General features: G+C 32.8%; 1 protein-coding gene across 3 annotated transcripts; it reads right to left on the reverse strand.

The window, feature by feature from the left end:
- Positions 1-2367: 2367 nt before the first annotated feature.
- On the reverse strand, positions 2368-5863 carry PEPKR1 (phosphoenolpyruvate carboxylase-related kinase 1). 3 transcript variants are annotated; one of them, XM_028068460.2, is made up of 5 exons: positions 5602-5863; positions 4240-5152; positions 3837-4133; positions 3072-3479; positions 2368-2991 (listed from the first exon to the last, which is right to left on the reverse strand). In XM_028068460.2, the coding sequence occupies exons 2-5, from the start codon at positions 4823-4825 to the stop codon at positions 2726-2728; spliced, it is 1557 nt and encodes a 518-aa protein (XP_027924261.2). In that variant the 5' UTR covers positions 4826-5152; positions 5602-5863; the 3' UTR covers positions 2368-2725. The 3 variants fall into 3 exon arrangements, with proteins under 3 accessions (XP_027924261.2, XP_085528863.1, XP_085528864.1); XM_085672737.1 differs by having other exon boundaries at positions 3837-4136; XM_085672738.1 differs by having other exon boundaries at positions 3837-4136; positions 4240-5155; positions 5602-5797.
- Between the last annotated feature and the right edge of the window lie 10999 nt (positions 5864-16862).

Consider the following 16862-nt stretch of genomic DNA (forward strand, 5'->3'; position numbering starts at 1 on the left):
ACTACACCAATATTTTAATATTGTAACTACTTTTGTCATATCACTTTATTGTGTTTAATAGTTTATAATATTAAATGGAATGTTACAACATATATTTTTATTAAATATATATATTTTCATAATAAAAAATACAATTTGCATACACAACAACATATATACATTTTCTTTGAAATAATTTAATTTTTCTTTCATTTTTATCTCAAAAGATAGATTATTCAACTTCCTGCATTTTAAAATAAGTTATAACTGAGTCGCAATAATTCAAAGAGGAATTTTGATATCATATCCCATGAATTTTCATTTATTTTTATTTCGACTTGCTATTCACATCTTATTTCAATAGAGTAGTTTATATGTATTTTCCTATAAACTAATAAAACGATTTTTTTTTAATATTAAAGTTAGCTTAAGAGTTAATATAGAACCACGTTAACTAAAGGTGTGATATATAGGTTAGTTAAAACTTTAAGTTTTAAAAAAATCAAATTACAAAACATACATAACTAATATTAAAGTTTAATCAGTTGGATGATACCTACTTTGATTTAAATGTGTCAGTTTAATACTCGCTTTTAAAGAGATATATTTAAATCTAAACTTTTAAAAAAGTGTCTCAATTGGATTCCTTTCAGAAGAAAAAAAAAATTATTAGCACCCTTAACTTTATTCATAACTTTTACCACTAAATTTTAATATAAATATCAATAGTTAATTTTGTAAGTCATTTTAAATGTCAATACCGGCAACGATGTTAATAATTTTTATCTAAAAACGATCTAATTGAGACATCTTTTCAAAAATTAAGACTCAATTGACACATTTTTGAAAACGTGTATCAAACTGACATATCCGAACGAAAGTGGATACCATTTGCCTAATTAAACCTAATATTAAACCTTTAAACTTTAATTTTTTTCTTTTTTTTCTTTTTTTTTAACTTTTTAATTTCGTTTTGCTTTTGATCCATTTTTAATTTGGTCTTTAGTGTTAATCATTTTTTTCGTAAATGTTGTGTTTTTAATAATTCCAAAAGAGAAATTGAATGCCACTAAAACTAAAAACTTAATTCGAAAAATCATCAGATTGAAAAAGAATACAAAAAAGGGAGATAAATTCGTAATTGAGTTTTAAGTCTATGAAACTATGTTTTCTACACCAACGTGCACCCTTTTTTCTTAACATAATTTTCTTAATCAAACTCTGATGCAAATGCATAGTTCTTCTTTTCTAAATAAACACATACTTTATATCGAACCAATCATCCAAAGTTAACATTACATATATTATGTAAATGCTTATATCCATAACTGTTAATGAAGATAACGATGTTAAGTTAGAGAGAATCATTTTTAGTGTTTGAAATTCTCAAAGATGATATAATTGTTCTAGAAGTGTAACAAGGCTCCAACTATTCAACTTACCTCCATGCATGAGATCTTGCAATACATCAACATTTTGTCATTATCGTTAATTAGTACCATTTTCATAATACCAACCCACATGAATATATCTTGAAACATACGAAAGATTTGCGAATATAAATAAAACCACGTACACATGTAATGTTACACAAAACAGTATAAAATACAGCAACAAATGAAAACACGACCACAAAAATAATGTTAAAAAAAGTGAGAATCACGAAGTCGTCATGGTTGCCATAATAATTTTGATGAATACCTTAATGCAAATGGTACCATTTGTTTATAATAAAGGTGGCATTGACTTTTGGCGTAACAAATGATGACAAATAAACCTACCCATTTTCTTTTTCTTTTTCCCTCTGCATATGGCTATGTACAATGATTAATCATTGTTGAGTTGAGATGTCAAGGATAATTGATTACAACCATCACCAGCTGGCTTTCTGGTTCAAAACATTTAATTCTGCTAAGGCACCATTTTCTGGTCCTAAACTATTTACACACCCAAAACTGTACCAAAATGGAAGTGCCAGGTGCAGCCCCACACGTGTCACACTGAACTAAAGTACAAAAAATGCATAAAATGAATAATGATAGAATAAGAACACAAGTTATCAAAATTCACACTAACCACAACTCAAATTTAGTTCATACATATGTACTTTACCGATTTAAGAACAACCCACATTGTCTTACAAGATTGCTATACCATAGATGTTAGTTTCAAAGTAAAGCATTACACAGTATTTTAAATAACAATTTAAAGAACTTGTGCTTCTGCTGTTAGTATATGTGAGGATTTCTTGTGATGATGTCTAAAGCAGACAAACCTAGAAGCTTGGTTTTTTTGAACCTCACAAAGTTATCTTAACAGACTTGACAAGTAAAAGTATTGGAGAAACAACTATGTCTTCGTGATAAACTAAACCAAACACTGCAAGACTGATACATCAAGATGACTTGGAATACATCAGGTTAAGAAAACTGGAGCATACATCAAGATCAACTTCATTTACAAAACAGCTGAATGACTTTTTCTCACTCAGGCACATAGCAAGAGAAGGGAGAAGGATAAGGAGAAAAACAAGTGCACAGCTATTACTATAGCACCATTTCTCAATCAGACACACCATTAAGCCACTACCAAAATCTAAACAAAACCTTGCACCAGCCAGAAGACAGTTAACATTAAAAACAATGCAGATAATAGGGAAAACATGTACAAAACGTTAGCCGAGCAAAACTTGAGGTTTATGCTGATATTTGGCACAGCATGAAGCAATCTGATTCCTTCTATTCGCTTAGCAAACGAGAGATGATCTCAAAGATGTAGGTAGCTGAGTGCAGGATGACCAACGAATGACTGATTCAGTCACTACAAAGTCAAGTTGCTCACACTCACCAAGACCAATTGTCCTGTTTCTCTTGCTGTGGATTCCCAGTACTTTGTGTCCATTCATTCCAATTGACCTTTTAGCCTCTGCAGACTTGCGATTTGTTTCTTTAGCATCATGTTCAATGCAAAGTTGAGAATCTTGTAGCAAAAGTAACTTTCCCAAGCTAGCTTCTGCAAAAAATTGCAAACAGATCAGACCAAGAAGCTGGGAAATCGTAAGCAAGGTTGAAATAAAAGACTTTGATGCATACCTCCAGCAATTGCATCTACATCTGACATGTTAGCTGAACACTCTAATTTACAACTCTTGTGTTCAACGACAGGAGAGGGACTGAGGAATGAAAAGCTAAGCATGGAGGGAATAGGAGAAGAGAATTCCAAACCAGAGGAATCGCCTACACTCTTGAATGAAAACCCAGCAGATAGCACACATGGTGTTACTGGTTCTTCCAAAAAAGAAGAAAATGATGATCTGCATGTGAAAGTAGGTGATTGAGCATCACAAGTAGGAGAGCCAGCGCCAAAGCTAATGTCCTGATTCCTAGACATGAAAGAAGCTGAGAATGAGCTGCCACCAACATCCCATTGTTCGCAACTTTGGATTTGATTTTCACTTAGTTGTTCTTGATTTGTTTGGTTGCTTTCCATCCAGCAATGATCTAGGCAGGGAAAGTTGAGATGAATGTTAGAAGCACATATTTATTTGATTTTGTTTTCATTTCTTTCTTTTCTTATAGACTTAAATATTAGAGTTTTGAACAGGCACACCATAAATGACATAGTATGATGGATTTCATACCAAAAGTAACCCCTTTCAGTGTTACTGCATAAGTTTAGCACATTCTTAACGCTTCAGTCAAGTTATCATGCACTCAATAGATACTAATGATTTTGTGTTCAGTTTTTCAATAGTAATCTACATCACAGCTGAACTGTAGACATTAACCAGTGTTAAATCTAGACAAAACCACATCAGCAGATAGACATTAACAAGATGAAAAAGAAAGTAAACTTACCTAAAACCTCTTGGGCAGTGAGTCTACGGGAAGGGTCTGTACACAACATTCCCCTGATCAAATCCTTAGCTGATTCAGAAATGCGATCCCAAGGTTCCAATGGAAACTTGAGAGAAGCAGCTTTAACAGCTTCAAAAATCCGTGATTTAGTCTTCCCCCAAAACGGAGGAGTCCCACTCAACAGAATGTAAAGAATTACACCTGCACTCCACACATCAGCAGCCTGGTTATAAGCACCAGCTAATACCTCTGGAGCTATGTAGAAAGGACTCCCAACTAAACCGTGCAAACTTTGACCTGCTTAAAAATGTTCCAACAATTGAAGATGAGCACCACATACATTCACAGGAGCAACCAAAATCGAAAAGATTACAATCTGCAAAGGAAGAAAAGGAAAAAGTACCAGGCTTGATGTATGTTGCTAGACCAAAATCTGCCAATTTAATAGGAGATGAGGACGATCTTGTTGCTAAGAGAATGTTCTCTGGCTTCAAATCTCTATGAACAACCCCGTTTTCATGACAATACAAAACCACCTGCATAAGGTGCCTGAAAATAACCCTGGCTTCAGATTCTGAAAACCATCCATGCTTCTCTAATCGATGGAAAAGCTCTCCTCCAGCACAAAGCTCCATCACCAAGTGAACAAAGTCTTCCTCTTCATAAACTGCTTTGAGATCCACAACATTGGGGTGACCAGATAGCCTAGCCATTATCTCTATCTCAAGCTTGACACTCCTCAAATCATCCGAAGTAACCAACCTATCTTTAGCAATTGATTTGCAGGCCAAAACCTCTCCTGATAACTTGTCAGAACATGCCCTTATGACACCAAACTGTCCCCAACCCAATTGCTCGCCGAGAATGTACCGATCTTTTAGATTAGAGACTTGACTTGTCTCTAATATGGTCTCAGTCAAGGCTGCTACTTTGTAACAATTGTATGAAGTACAAGGTTCAGAGTTGCTGTCGCTCTTGGCAACAGCCATACCAATTTCCTCCTCCCTCCTCAACAAACCGAGAAATATAAGTAACTATTCAATTTGCTTACCCAAAAAAACTCTTCTTGAATAGTTCAAATTTGCTCTTCCTGGGACAGAACGAACCTCTTTGGCAAAATAAAACACAAACGTCAACCTTTGATTTTTCTCACTCACACACCAAAACACTCCATTTCAGAGTCAAATTTTTTTAGGAAACTTGACGGAGTTTGTATTTGACAAAGAAAACACACAACGTATGGCAGACGATAGCATGAATCTGAACCAGTCAGAACTCGGGACCACTCTTCTCCTTTTTTTCCAAAATCACTTGATCTGCTAAAAACAACAATGAGACTCACATCAAACACTTCACAATAAAATTGAAAAAAAAAAAAACTAAACATGTTCGTAGGAAAAAAAAATTCTCCTTAACACCAATCACGCGACTCAGATCACAAGCCACAATAATTTGAAGACTAAACCTTCCCAGCTTCAAATTTCACAAAAAAATTAGTGATTCTAAAACGAACACGTACACCCCACAAACCAAACTGGAAAAAACCAAATAAAAATTTATCTTTTATGCCACCAACAGAAAATTCCAACCTGAATCACCTCCATAACAGACACACACGATCCTCACAAACTCCAAAACGACAAAAACGCAACCCCAGAAGGTAAAACAGCGCAGAAATAACAGAATAAGCGAAAGCAATAGAGACCCATCAGAGTCCACGAGAAAGCAAACAACCCCAGATCCAAGCACGGCACAGAGGACTCACCGATTGCAAAGAGAAAGGTGAAAAAGTGGAAAAGAGGAGAGAGAATGAAGAGAGCGGAAGAGGCCGTTGGAGCAGTGGTTGAACTCAAGGGAAAGAGAGAGCAACCAAAGGCTCCAAGGAGGGACCTCTTGGAGGCTCAACACAAACAAACACTCACAACAATAACAGTAACACCAACTTTGTAGCTGCTTTGTTTGGTTCTGTCTTTTTGAAATTGAAGGCTCTCCTCGGACGCCAACACCGACTTCTAATTCAGTTAATTGAAACCCTTCTTCCATTTCACACTCATTATTATTATTTATCACACATTCTTATTTATATAAACAATTTTTACTCTTTAATAAATGATTTTTTACCTATCTAAGATAAAACCTATAAAATATTATTTTTGCTCCTTTTTTAATTTGAATATTTAATGAATTTCCATTTTAAACAAATTATCAAATTAAAATGTAACTATTACCTTTTTTATTTTATGTTGAAAGTTATGATATTTTATCTCATGACTTCGTGTAAATTATGCAAACTTTTCATCATTCAATTGTGATTCCAGTGCATTAGTATATAAGTCATGTTTCAAATTTAACATAAAGAGTAATATAAAATTATCTTCATTATCGGTAACCTTAATTTAAAGGAAAAAAATTAGTAAAATAAATTAAAACTGCTGGACAATTGAAAATATTAAGTGAATTTATTAATAAAAGATTATAATATGATATTTCTAGCAAAAAATCATCTAATTATAGAACTAGTGCGTCTTTTTATATAATATTTCTTCCGTTCTAAAATTTTACACGATTAAATATAATTTTTAAAATTTAAAATAATATTATTGTCTTTTTAATCATATTTTAATTTTTTTAATAGAATTGTATTTTATTCGTATATACATGTTATTTTTTTTTTTTTAGAATATTTTGAATTTACCTTCATTTTTCTCCTATTCCATATGGGATTCAATATTTTTTGTATTTTAAGTTGTTTATGTGTATTTCTATTTAAAAATTTTAACATCAAATTCATCTTATATTTATTTTATACAGATCATATCTTACATATGCCTACATTTCATGTTATAATAATAATTATATTAATTTTCTTAATACAAGTTTAAAAAAACAATAACAACTAGTGTTTGTGTGAATGTCTTACTGAGATAGCAAAACAAACCAGTCTGACTAGTTTTGACCCACTAAAAACGGGTCAGGATGGGCCAACCTGTCCTTTTTTTTTAAGAAATATCGTGACATGTTCTCGTCTAACTTGGTCGTCGACGACCGCCCACCACTAGATGGTGAGTGTTATTGACTATATAATGGATTTTAAGTCCATAATGTTCCTTGTCTCAGCCATGGAAGTGTTTCGTGTTTTGCATGGTGGAAGTTCGATGTCCAGTGGCGAAGTTTCGTACAGTGCTTTTTTGGCGTTAGGATGTTATGGTGCCATGGTGGTGCTATGTCGGCAAGTGTTGCGTCGATAGGAGTTGCGTCTTTGGCGAGGGAGTCAAACAACATGATGACTGTGAAGTGCGGACGCTCCATTTGTGGTCTTTCGCAAGGTTCAGTGATTTTGTGTTGTGGGTTGTGACATGGTTCCGACGAAAGGTGTATGGTGTTTATGTGCATAAATTGGCTAATATTTGTACAAGGTGTGTAGTGATTATACACGGGCATTGGTTAGCATTAATGCATGGTGCATGAAAATTCTTATGATGTTTTTATTCCAAGTGAAAATTCTTGTGATAGTTTGACTCCAAGTGGAAATTCTCAAAATGATTTGATTCTAAGTGATACTCTTTATGTTGGAGTATGATTTTTGGTATAGGCAGTGAAGATGTTTTTATTTTAATCAGGGTCAAGAATGTTGGGCTAATGAAAATAACATGTCTTGAAAAGTCTTACATTTGTTAGGATAACTTAGGGGGTGGGTGTTAGTGACTATATAATGGGCTCTAAGTTCATGATGTTCCTTGCCCTAGTCAAACACATTTTAAGCTTGTATTTGACTTTTCTTATACTATTCTGGTATAATGTTAAGGTTTAGGTTTAATTATTTCTTTAAAGAGTGTGGGTGTATTTGGGGTCAAGGAGCATGGGAGTGTTGCCTATGTGTTGTACAAATTTTCAAATAATGTTACAATTCAAAGAAATTTTAAATAAAAAATAATATATAACTTATAATTTGTAAATAAAAAATTACAAATCAAAATAATGGCAAATGAAACAAAATATTATAATTTAAATGATTGAAATTAAATTAATTTATTATTATTTTAATATAAAACATGTATTGTAACATCCCATTTAATAGTAAAACTATTAAATAAAGAAGTTCACAATTTATATCACAAAACAAATAAATTCACGTCAGTTTTATAGTATATTTATACAGTCATCCAAAATGGACTTATTATACAAACATAAAAGGAACTAAAGAGGTTTAACCACTAAAGGTTACTATCAAAACTTTATACATGGATTAAACCAATTATACTAAACCTCAAGTTCTAGGCCTCTGATCCCGCCTATACACATCAGCACCTGCACTATTCCCTGCTCACACCACAATGGTGATTATAGCAAAAGAAAAAAAAAGCACACGATAGACAATGAGGCAAGCATGGTAAACTAACTAAATAAAGGATTATAAATACATTATACAATAATTTATAAACACACAAATTTCAAAATGAACCGCACAAACACACCATAGAGCATATAAACTCAACTCTTTTAGACTCAGTATTATCCAGATACATGATCTATAGTCAAATTAGTGAAGCCATGCACATGTGGTGATATAACCTGCTCTCCTGAACTGCTCTCCCCGAGCTACCATACACAAGGTTAATCTCTTTTCTAATCATAAGAAAAATGGAAACATTCTTATGACAGGACATTCTGTTATTCTCACAATCTAACTATTCTCCTCTACATGAGTATTAATGGCTAGTAGAATTCAAAATAGCTTCACAAAATGGAATAATACTGACTGTCAAGGCACACCCTAAAGAACACATCACCCATAGGATCCCTTCCTTAGGTATTTCCCAAATTCATCAAATCATTCATACATATACCTTAATTTCATTAATAGATACTACCACATAGATTATTTCATAAATAACATCACAATCCAGGGAAGAAAATAGTTAAACAGTGCAATTCAAATAAAACAAAAGGATTGACACTCAACTTTAGTGCTAAGCGCCATTTGCCTCGTAAAGGCTGACACTTAGCGTCAACAAGCAGTGTCGAGTGCTAAACACCTCGTAAAAACATGCACTTAACGCTACATTCCAACGCTTAATGTCAAAGAATTAAATGATTCCAGACCTGCAGAGGTGCCAAACGCTTAACATCACCTAGTTAGCGCTTAACACCATTCGTCTCGTAAAAATGAGCGTTCATCGTTGTTTTGTGAGACTTAACATCGCATCAGGCATCAGCATACCACATACCAGTTTACACAATTGGATAATTTTAAACCTGTTTTGTGGCTCAAATTTTAAACCTTTATTTTATGCATAGTTATTCAAAATCTTCATTTTTCTTCCATGAGTTTTCGTATGTGGAAACAAAACACGTCCTTAGTTATTTTTAAGTATGTAAAGTTCGTAATTTTATAATTATTAACGAATACAAAACACATGCATGTGTTTTCTAATAAAAAATAAAAAAATATTATGATAATTTTTGTGAAACCCCCTTTTTATTTGAATTCTATTTTAAGAGAGGGTTTGGGCCTAACCTCTTAGAGGGCCCAGAGTCAGCCCATTATGGGGACTCCCAGGACCCCCTCACAGCCCCTTACTCCTCATTCAGCTTCATTTTACAGAAAACAAATCCCTCCCCTTCCTCAAACCCTTGAGCAGCAACTCTACTAGGGCACACATTTTTGCCTCCTCAAGTTAGTGAATCTTCTTGGTTCGGAGCTGACTGAACTCGTATCTCCAAGTAAGTAGACCCCAACCTTCTAATTCCAGTTGTCTTGTTGTGGCTCTGCCTAGGGTTCGTCCTAATAACCCTCTTGTGTTTTCGTGTGCCAATATTTTTAGCTCCTTAATCTGTTTCTGGAGCTGTGGTGCTCTCCTTGGGGTCCTGTTTCGTTTGGCTAAGCTTGAGTAAGGTAAGGGAAGCTAGGGTTTCACTTTTTTTTAAGTTGTTTTGCTTGTTCCTGTTTTGTTTGGCTAAGTTTGATTAGTGTTTTGTAAAATATGAGTCAAGATCGGGGAAAACATTAATTTTTTATGTATTTCCAAGTTAGAGGTTCAAATTATTCATGAAACTGTGATATTTGATGTTATTTCTCGTATTCTAAAAGCATCGAGTGGTCGTTGGGCGACTATATCTTTTTTCTGATATGCGCAGTTTTAGTAAAATTGACTTTTCTGACTCATTAACCGTTGGATTGAGCTCAAATTTGGAAATTTGGTTCATAACATGCTATTTTGTGGTTTGACCGGTTGGATCGTCGATTAGATTTTTGTAGCTAGAGAAATGTGTCACGCATTACTGTAGTGATTTTGGTTTTGTGATAATAAATTTACTTAGGAATTTTGGTGTAAGAATTATGGTGGTGTGTTGTGCTTGATTGTATGGAATTGCAAGTACTTAAATGTTGGCATTCATTTATTTGGGATGAATACTATTTTTGTGATATATGTATGTCATGGTATGCATTTATAAAGTATGAGATTAAATGAAATCTTGTTATGTTGAGTATGAAATGGAAAACATGACTTGTTTGATTGGTGGTGGTTTGGCATGAGAATTGAATATTTGATATGGCATGGGGATTTTGTTGGTAAAAGAGTTTCAAGGGAAACTCTTGGTGATGATGGTTAGTGTATACCTTGATATAGGAGATGTCTAGATAAATGAAGGTATCCTGAACTCTAAAAAGTATTCACGATCACATATAGTAGAATAATTTATGTGGTGAGAGTGGCAGGAGGTCCTAGTCTTGGGACATATTGGGCCCAAGACATTAGAGGATTAACCCTGTGTGTGGTTGGGTGATAACCCCTTGCGTTTAGACTCTGCAGAGTTTAGAAGTTAGCATAGGTGCATACTTCCTTTAGAATTCTATATCAAGAGTATGGTCCGGATATTGAGTCATAGAGTCTTGAAATTGTTTGCTTTCACACGATTTGGGTGGCTACTACTTTGTCTGTGCATAATATGATCTGACTATTGATTTGCTATATAACATGATTAAAACAATTTTTACTCTAGCTTACCCTTTCTCTTGGTGTGTGTTTCTTTGCTTGGTTTTACTTTTTGCAATCATCACCAATACTATTGGTGTGAGCTGATGTGGAAACCCCTAGAGGTTCTCAGGGAGGTGACGATACTGCTGTGTAGAGTGGTTCTCATGGTCTGGGTTGTGGCTTGCAGTTGAGCCCTTTTGAAGAACTCTTGAGTTAAATTTTAAATTCCTTGCTCTATGAGCAATCTTCGTAAAACAATAATACTCTTGTGTCTTGTTTTTAATTGGCATCGTGGTGTGCCTAAACTTTCTCCTCAATATGCTTTTGAATAATTGTACCAGTGGATCCTCCATACTTTATTTCTGATGCTCTGTTTTATATTATAATTATGTGATGTCACAGTTTTTATTCTATTTATTCTATTTAAAAAGGATGTCACAGTTTTTATTATAATTATAAAATTAAATATAAATAACTTTTATATTTTATTATAAATAATTTTTTGTTTAGTTTATAAGTAATATTTTAATAAATAATGGTTAAGTTTAAAAAGATCAAACAAAAAAATGATTAAAACTTCAACAAATTATCATGATAAAATAATTAATTTATTTAAGAAACTTATATTTGTAGAATAAAAATGAAAAATAAATATAGAAAAAAATCTTTATATATATATATATATATATATATATATATAGTTTATATACAGGTGTAGATTAAGAATTGTGGTTTTTAATCAACTACGAGTACAGAAAAATAACAATTACTCTATTTATGTAGGTGATTAACTATAAATTATTAATTATGGGAAGTCTGCTGGTTTTATAATAATTAATTTAAGAGACATGACTTTTGAATTAGTTAGGAGTACAGACAAGTAAACGGTTACTTGTTTTTGTTTTTGGAATTTAAGCTTATTGTATTCCTAGAAAATTAGTGTTGCTTTCTTTCCTAATAATACTACTATTCACAGTATTGCTATATATAAATACAAATTTTATCTTCTTTAGGGCATGTTCTCGTAAGGGGATAGAGATTCCATACTGATTTACAGCAATGAATATTATTGTTGATTTGTATTCGAATGTTATGATTAATGAGTGAATGTTAAAACAGATTTGAGATATTATGAAAATTACATTTTTACAAATGTGGAGATTTGGATAGATGAGAAATGGTTTCCACATTATATCGTTGCAGTGCATGTGTGTGAGTGTTGTGTGGATGGAGAGAGTGCGATTCTGTGAGTGAGAGTGTGTGAGTGTGATTTTATGAAGCGAAAAAAATCCTATAATATTTTACTATATTATTATTTATATATATATATATATATATATATTATTAATTATTATTATAATTTACTATATATCAGTAAATAAAAGGTATGTATTTTTTAAATATATATAATATTTATTAATAGATGATGATATTATAATATCATTATGTTAGTATAGGAAGCAAATTTATATTTATAAAGAACAAATTGAAATAAACGAAAATATATTTTACTCCGAAACTTCAGCACTAAAAAAACTTTAATCACCGCACATAATATTGAATTGGCTAAATCTAAATACACAAAATATTGTAATTAATTCAACACAATGTAACTATGAGTATTTAATAATAGGCTTAAATATTTTTTTGTCCCAATTTTATAAGTTTTGTTTTGTTTTGTGTTAAAAATTGTTCTAATTTTTGTAATTTGTGTTCAATTTGGTCCTTTCTGTATAACGTCCCATTTAATTAATAAGCGAAATTAAAAGAACGTCACACACAAATAGTACAACAACGCAGTCCTGGGATCACAAACACAATCCCTAAAGTGCTAGGCACACCGCGATGTCAAAAGTAAACCAGTTAAAAAGTCTAACAGAATATATAGGAATCAAATGGCGGACAGGTACATGGGCCATAGCCCTAAAGAAAGCCCATTAAGAAAATGAAGATCAGCCCAGGTAGACTAAGCAGCGGGATCATCCCTCCTCTGTTGACCACGAGTATCTCTCGCATCTGCTCCCATCAATAAATTGATGATCATCGCAAAGGTAGAAGATCAACATACAGAACAACCAAACAAACAAAGGGTAAGCTAGAGCCAAAAAGATTTTATCATGCAATCAGATATACCTTCACAGTCCAATACACATATACCATCCAATCATGTTATGACCTTTCAATCAATACACTAAGACTCGACTCGAGTCATCCGGATACATATAACCTGGTCAGATTTAGCGGATGCTTGCACTTGTGGTGGATACCTCTGTTCACCCTCAGCTGCTCACCCTTGAGTTATGTGTTACAAGTGTTACAATGAATCAATTCCCTCACACACAAAGTTAGCCCTTAATGAGTTTCAGGCCTCCTGCTACTCTCACCACAGGAGTCAGTCCGCTGTAAGTGAGACTAACTGACTCCTTAGAGTGTCAGAATGCAACCCTTACCTTGAATCCTTACCAAGTTATATAGATGGGGCATCACCATGGACACCCACTAACAGGGGCCATGGAATTACGTTCCGACCATTGAAGCACGACCCTGAAGTCTCACCTAGAAACCCCAAGGAATTACGCACTGACTCATACCAATTATATTCATACAACCAAGTAACAGTAATCACGCATTTGAGCCTCGGGTCAATATCTGTAACCAAATTCTCATTTGTATTCCATATTGTACCATACCACCTCATTCACCAATTTCATGAGTATAGAGTCTCATCTCACACCAATACCATTGCCATTTCAATAACATCCATCTCATTCACTCTACATGCTAAGGCCACATCAATATATCAATTCAACCCATACCACATATATTCCATGCCATTTCTCATACTTCATACTTAAAACACATCAATCAATCAACCAAACCATTTATAGCACCCAAATGAAGAAAACAGCGAGGCTCATAACGCATCTTGCTTAAGCCAGAAACCCTCACTTAGGCGAGAGGAGTTCCCTCGCTTAGGCGAGATCACGACAGAGGCCCTGGGAGGTTTTCGCGCACCCGCTTAGGCGAGCCTTCCCTCGCTTGAGCGAGCCCACTCCTCGCCCAAAGGTGAGGTCCCTCGCTTAGACTGCACTGCGGCGACACACCTCAAGGTCCCACGCGTTCTCGCTTAGGCGAGCGTCTCTCGCCTGAGCGAGATGGTACCTCGCTCAAACCAAGACCCTCCGCCTGAGCGAGAGCTCAAGCGCGAGCTAGGGTTTATCCTCTACAAGTCTCGCCTAGGCGAGATAGGGTCGCTTGGGCAAGAATAATAGGTCTCGCCCACTGTTCATCCTGCAACATCTATATTTTCATACCCAAACAATAAATCCAACCAGCACATGCATCCACAGTAATATACGAGCTCAGACAAACACGGAACAAGGGCAAAACGAACACTAATCACACCAAATAGAAGGTTTCTAGCTTCCCTTACATGGAAATAAGCTAGTAGGATATCCCGACGCAACCTCAACATTGAACGTAAGAGCGCAGCAGCTCTAGAAACGAAATAAGTGGTTGGAAGGGAACAAGGAAACAGAGTAGAACGGGTTATCAAAATGAGCCTCAAAGGGACGTCAAAATAGAGCTAGGGGAAGACTACTACGAGTTCAAGAGCAACTTACATGGAGTGGAAGAGTCGGAGTTCGCTTGGAGAGAGTTGACGGCTAACCCTAGTAGTGCTCTGAAATGGAAAATAGGCAGTGTCTAGGTTCAGTTTGCAAGAATGAGGCTGAAAGGGAAACTCTAGCAGCTTTAAGGCCTTAGCACCCTATGGGCCACCCTTTAGGCCCAACAGATTAAGGCCAACCCTTAAACATTAGGGCAAAAAATTAAAACTGGGCCTTACAGACGCCGTTTAAATCGTTAACGGAAGTGAACATTAACTGCCACGTATCACTCCGTGGTTTTTTTATTTTATTTTAATATTTTAATTTTTTTTATTTTTTTTAATTTTAAAAAGTTGTCTACGTGTCAAGCCAACATTGTGACACGTGGCAGTATCTCGTGACTTTTTTTTTTTAATTTGGTCCCAATTTTCGTTAATTTTGTTCAATTTAGTCCCAATTTTTGTTATTTTTGTTCAATTCAGTCCTAATTTTGTCTCTATCCAAAATGACCAAATTAAAAAAATTAACGAAAATTTTATTGAAAATTTTATTTTTATTAAAATCCACATTTATTTTAAATATTTCTTTCATTATTTTTATACCAAACCTAACTATAATTTTGGAGGGAAACTATTATATATGGGTGATTTTTGGTACATGTTAAAAAATAGGGTTAAAGTTACTTTAAAATTAGAGGAAAAATTCTTCATTGTTTTTAAAATTAGAAAGAAAATTCTTCATTATTTTTTAAATGATTCAGTACAACACTTATATAGAAATTAAATTTGGTCAATTTGGAGAGGAGCAAAATTGGAACTAATTTGAACAAAATTAACGAAAATTAGAACTAAATTGAACAAAATTAACAAAAATTGGAACTAAATTGAATATAAGCCACGAGATACTCTCACGTGTCATAATGATGACTTGACACGTGGACAACTTTAAAATAAAAAAAAATTAAAAAAAATTAAAAAACTGCGGAGTAACACATCACAGTTACTGTTCACTTCTATTAACGATTTAAACGACGTCTGCAAACAAGACCAAATTGAACACAAATTACAAAAATTAGGACCATTTTAAACATTTCAAGAAAATGAGGACCAAACAAAACAAAACTCACGAAAATTGGGAAAACAATATTTAAACCTTAATAATATATTAACAATATCTAACAAGCTCAAATTTTTTGTTGCCAACATTTGTTTTTAATTATAATTACAATATTATTTTAAATATTTATAATCCTGCACATGATTCCAACTTACTGATAATATGCTAAATCCTAGAAAAACTTGTTGTTTTTCTCTCATTTTCTTTTATCATACCAATTCCTAAACGACACATTCTAAAAAAAATATCGTAATCCGAAGTTTTAACATTAATAAAAACCTTAATCATTACATATAAACATAATAATGAATGCGGCTAAGTTCAAATACAGAAAGTATGTGACTAGCTAATAGTGTAAGATACAGACGGACGTTTGAAGGAGCTATAGAAGGTCATGACTCCAATTTTTTTTTTTTTTTAAATTTTTGAAATTAATATTTGTATAATTTTTTAATTTTTATTTTTTTAAATTATATAATATATATTTATTGAAAGTTTATGAAAATTAAATTTGACATATTTTTATTTCTTTTATAACATAACATTTAATGTTAATAAATAATAAATAACAAAATAAAGTATAATAAAGAATAAAATTATCTATGAAGATACTTTTTTATTTTCTTTTGTATTGTCTTTTTATTTATTACATGTTGTACTTATCTTTAAATCTCACATATTTTTCTTTCTATTTGTAAAGAAAAATATAAGTTAGACACAAACTTATTATTTTTATTTTTATTTTTTATTTGTTTTTTATTATCTTTGAAAAAAAAAGTAAATTTCATTTGTCTCACTTGATAGTGAATATTGATTCAATAGTTAGAATTATCTTTTTGATTTTATGAGTCTTTGTATATTCATTTTTGTGAATATAAAAAAATGTACTATATTTTTTTATAACCGATTTTTAATTGTGACTTAATTATTATAATTTTTATTTTACTAATTGGGTCTTTGAATTTTTATTTGATAATGATAAATTAGTTTTTAATATTAAACTTAAAAAATAGATAAATTGATGAAATATAAAAGGATAGATATTAGGAAGTATGATACTAATAATCTAATTGTTCATTTAGAAAAGTCTTTTCCTAACATTCAAAAATTAATTACAAGTAAGGAGTTTCGTATTTATTCTTCAAAACATGAATCTAGAGAACGTTTTCAAATATAAGAATATCAATGTATAATTTCTTTTATTTTGTTTGTAGTTACGATTGCTAATAATTAAATATATAAATTTTCCTATTATTTTTTCTTTTACTCTACCAACGACACATTTTATAATAAAAGTCCTAATTATTACACATAACACATAA

Source organism: Vigna unguiculata, chromosome 4, assembly GCF_037176805.1.
Source record: "Vigna unguiculata cultivar grain cowpea cultivar isolate G323 ecotype 2 chromosome 4, ASM3717680v1, whole genome shotgun sequence".
In the NCBI taxonomy this organism is placed as follows: domain Eukaryota; kingdom Viridiplantae; phylum Streptophyta; class Magnoliopsida; order Fabales; family Fabaceae; genus Vigna; species Vigna unguiculata.

Bases quoted from the DNA above. Each gene is read 5' to 3' on its own strand.
- PEPKR1 (XM_085672737.1), bottom strand. From the start codon at position 4,825: ATGGCTGTTGCCAAGAGCGACAGCAACTCTGAACCTTGTACTTCATAC. The intron at 3,480-3,836 runs GTAAGTTTACTT...TTCCCTGCCTAG, and splicing joins CACTGCCCAAGAGGTTTTAG to ATCATTGCTGGATGGAAAGC. The intron at 2,992-3,071 runs GTATGCATCAAA...AATTTTTTGCAG, and splicing joins TGTAGATGCAATTGCTGGAG to AAGCTAGCTTGGGAAAGTTA.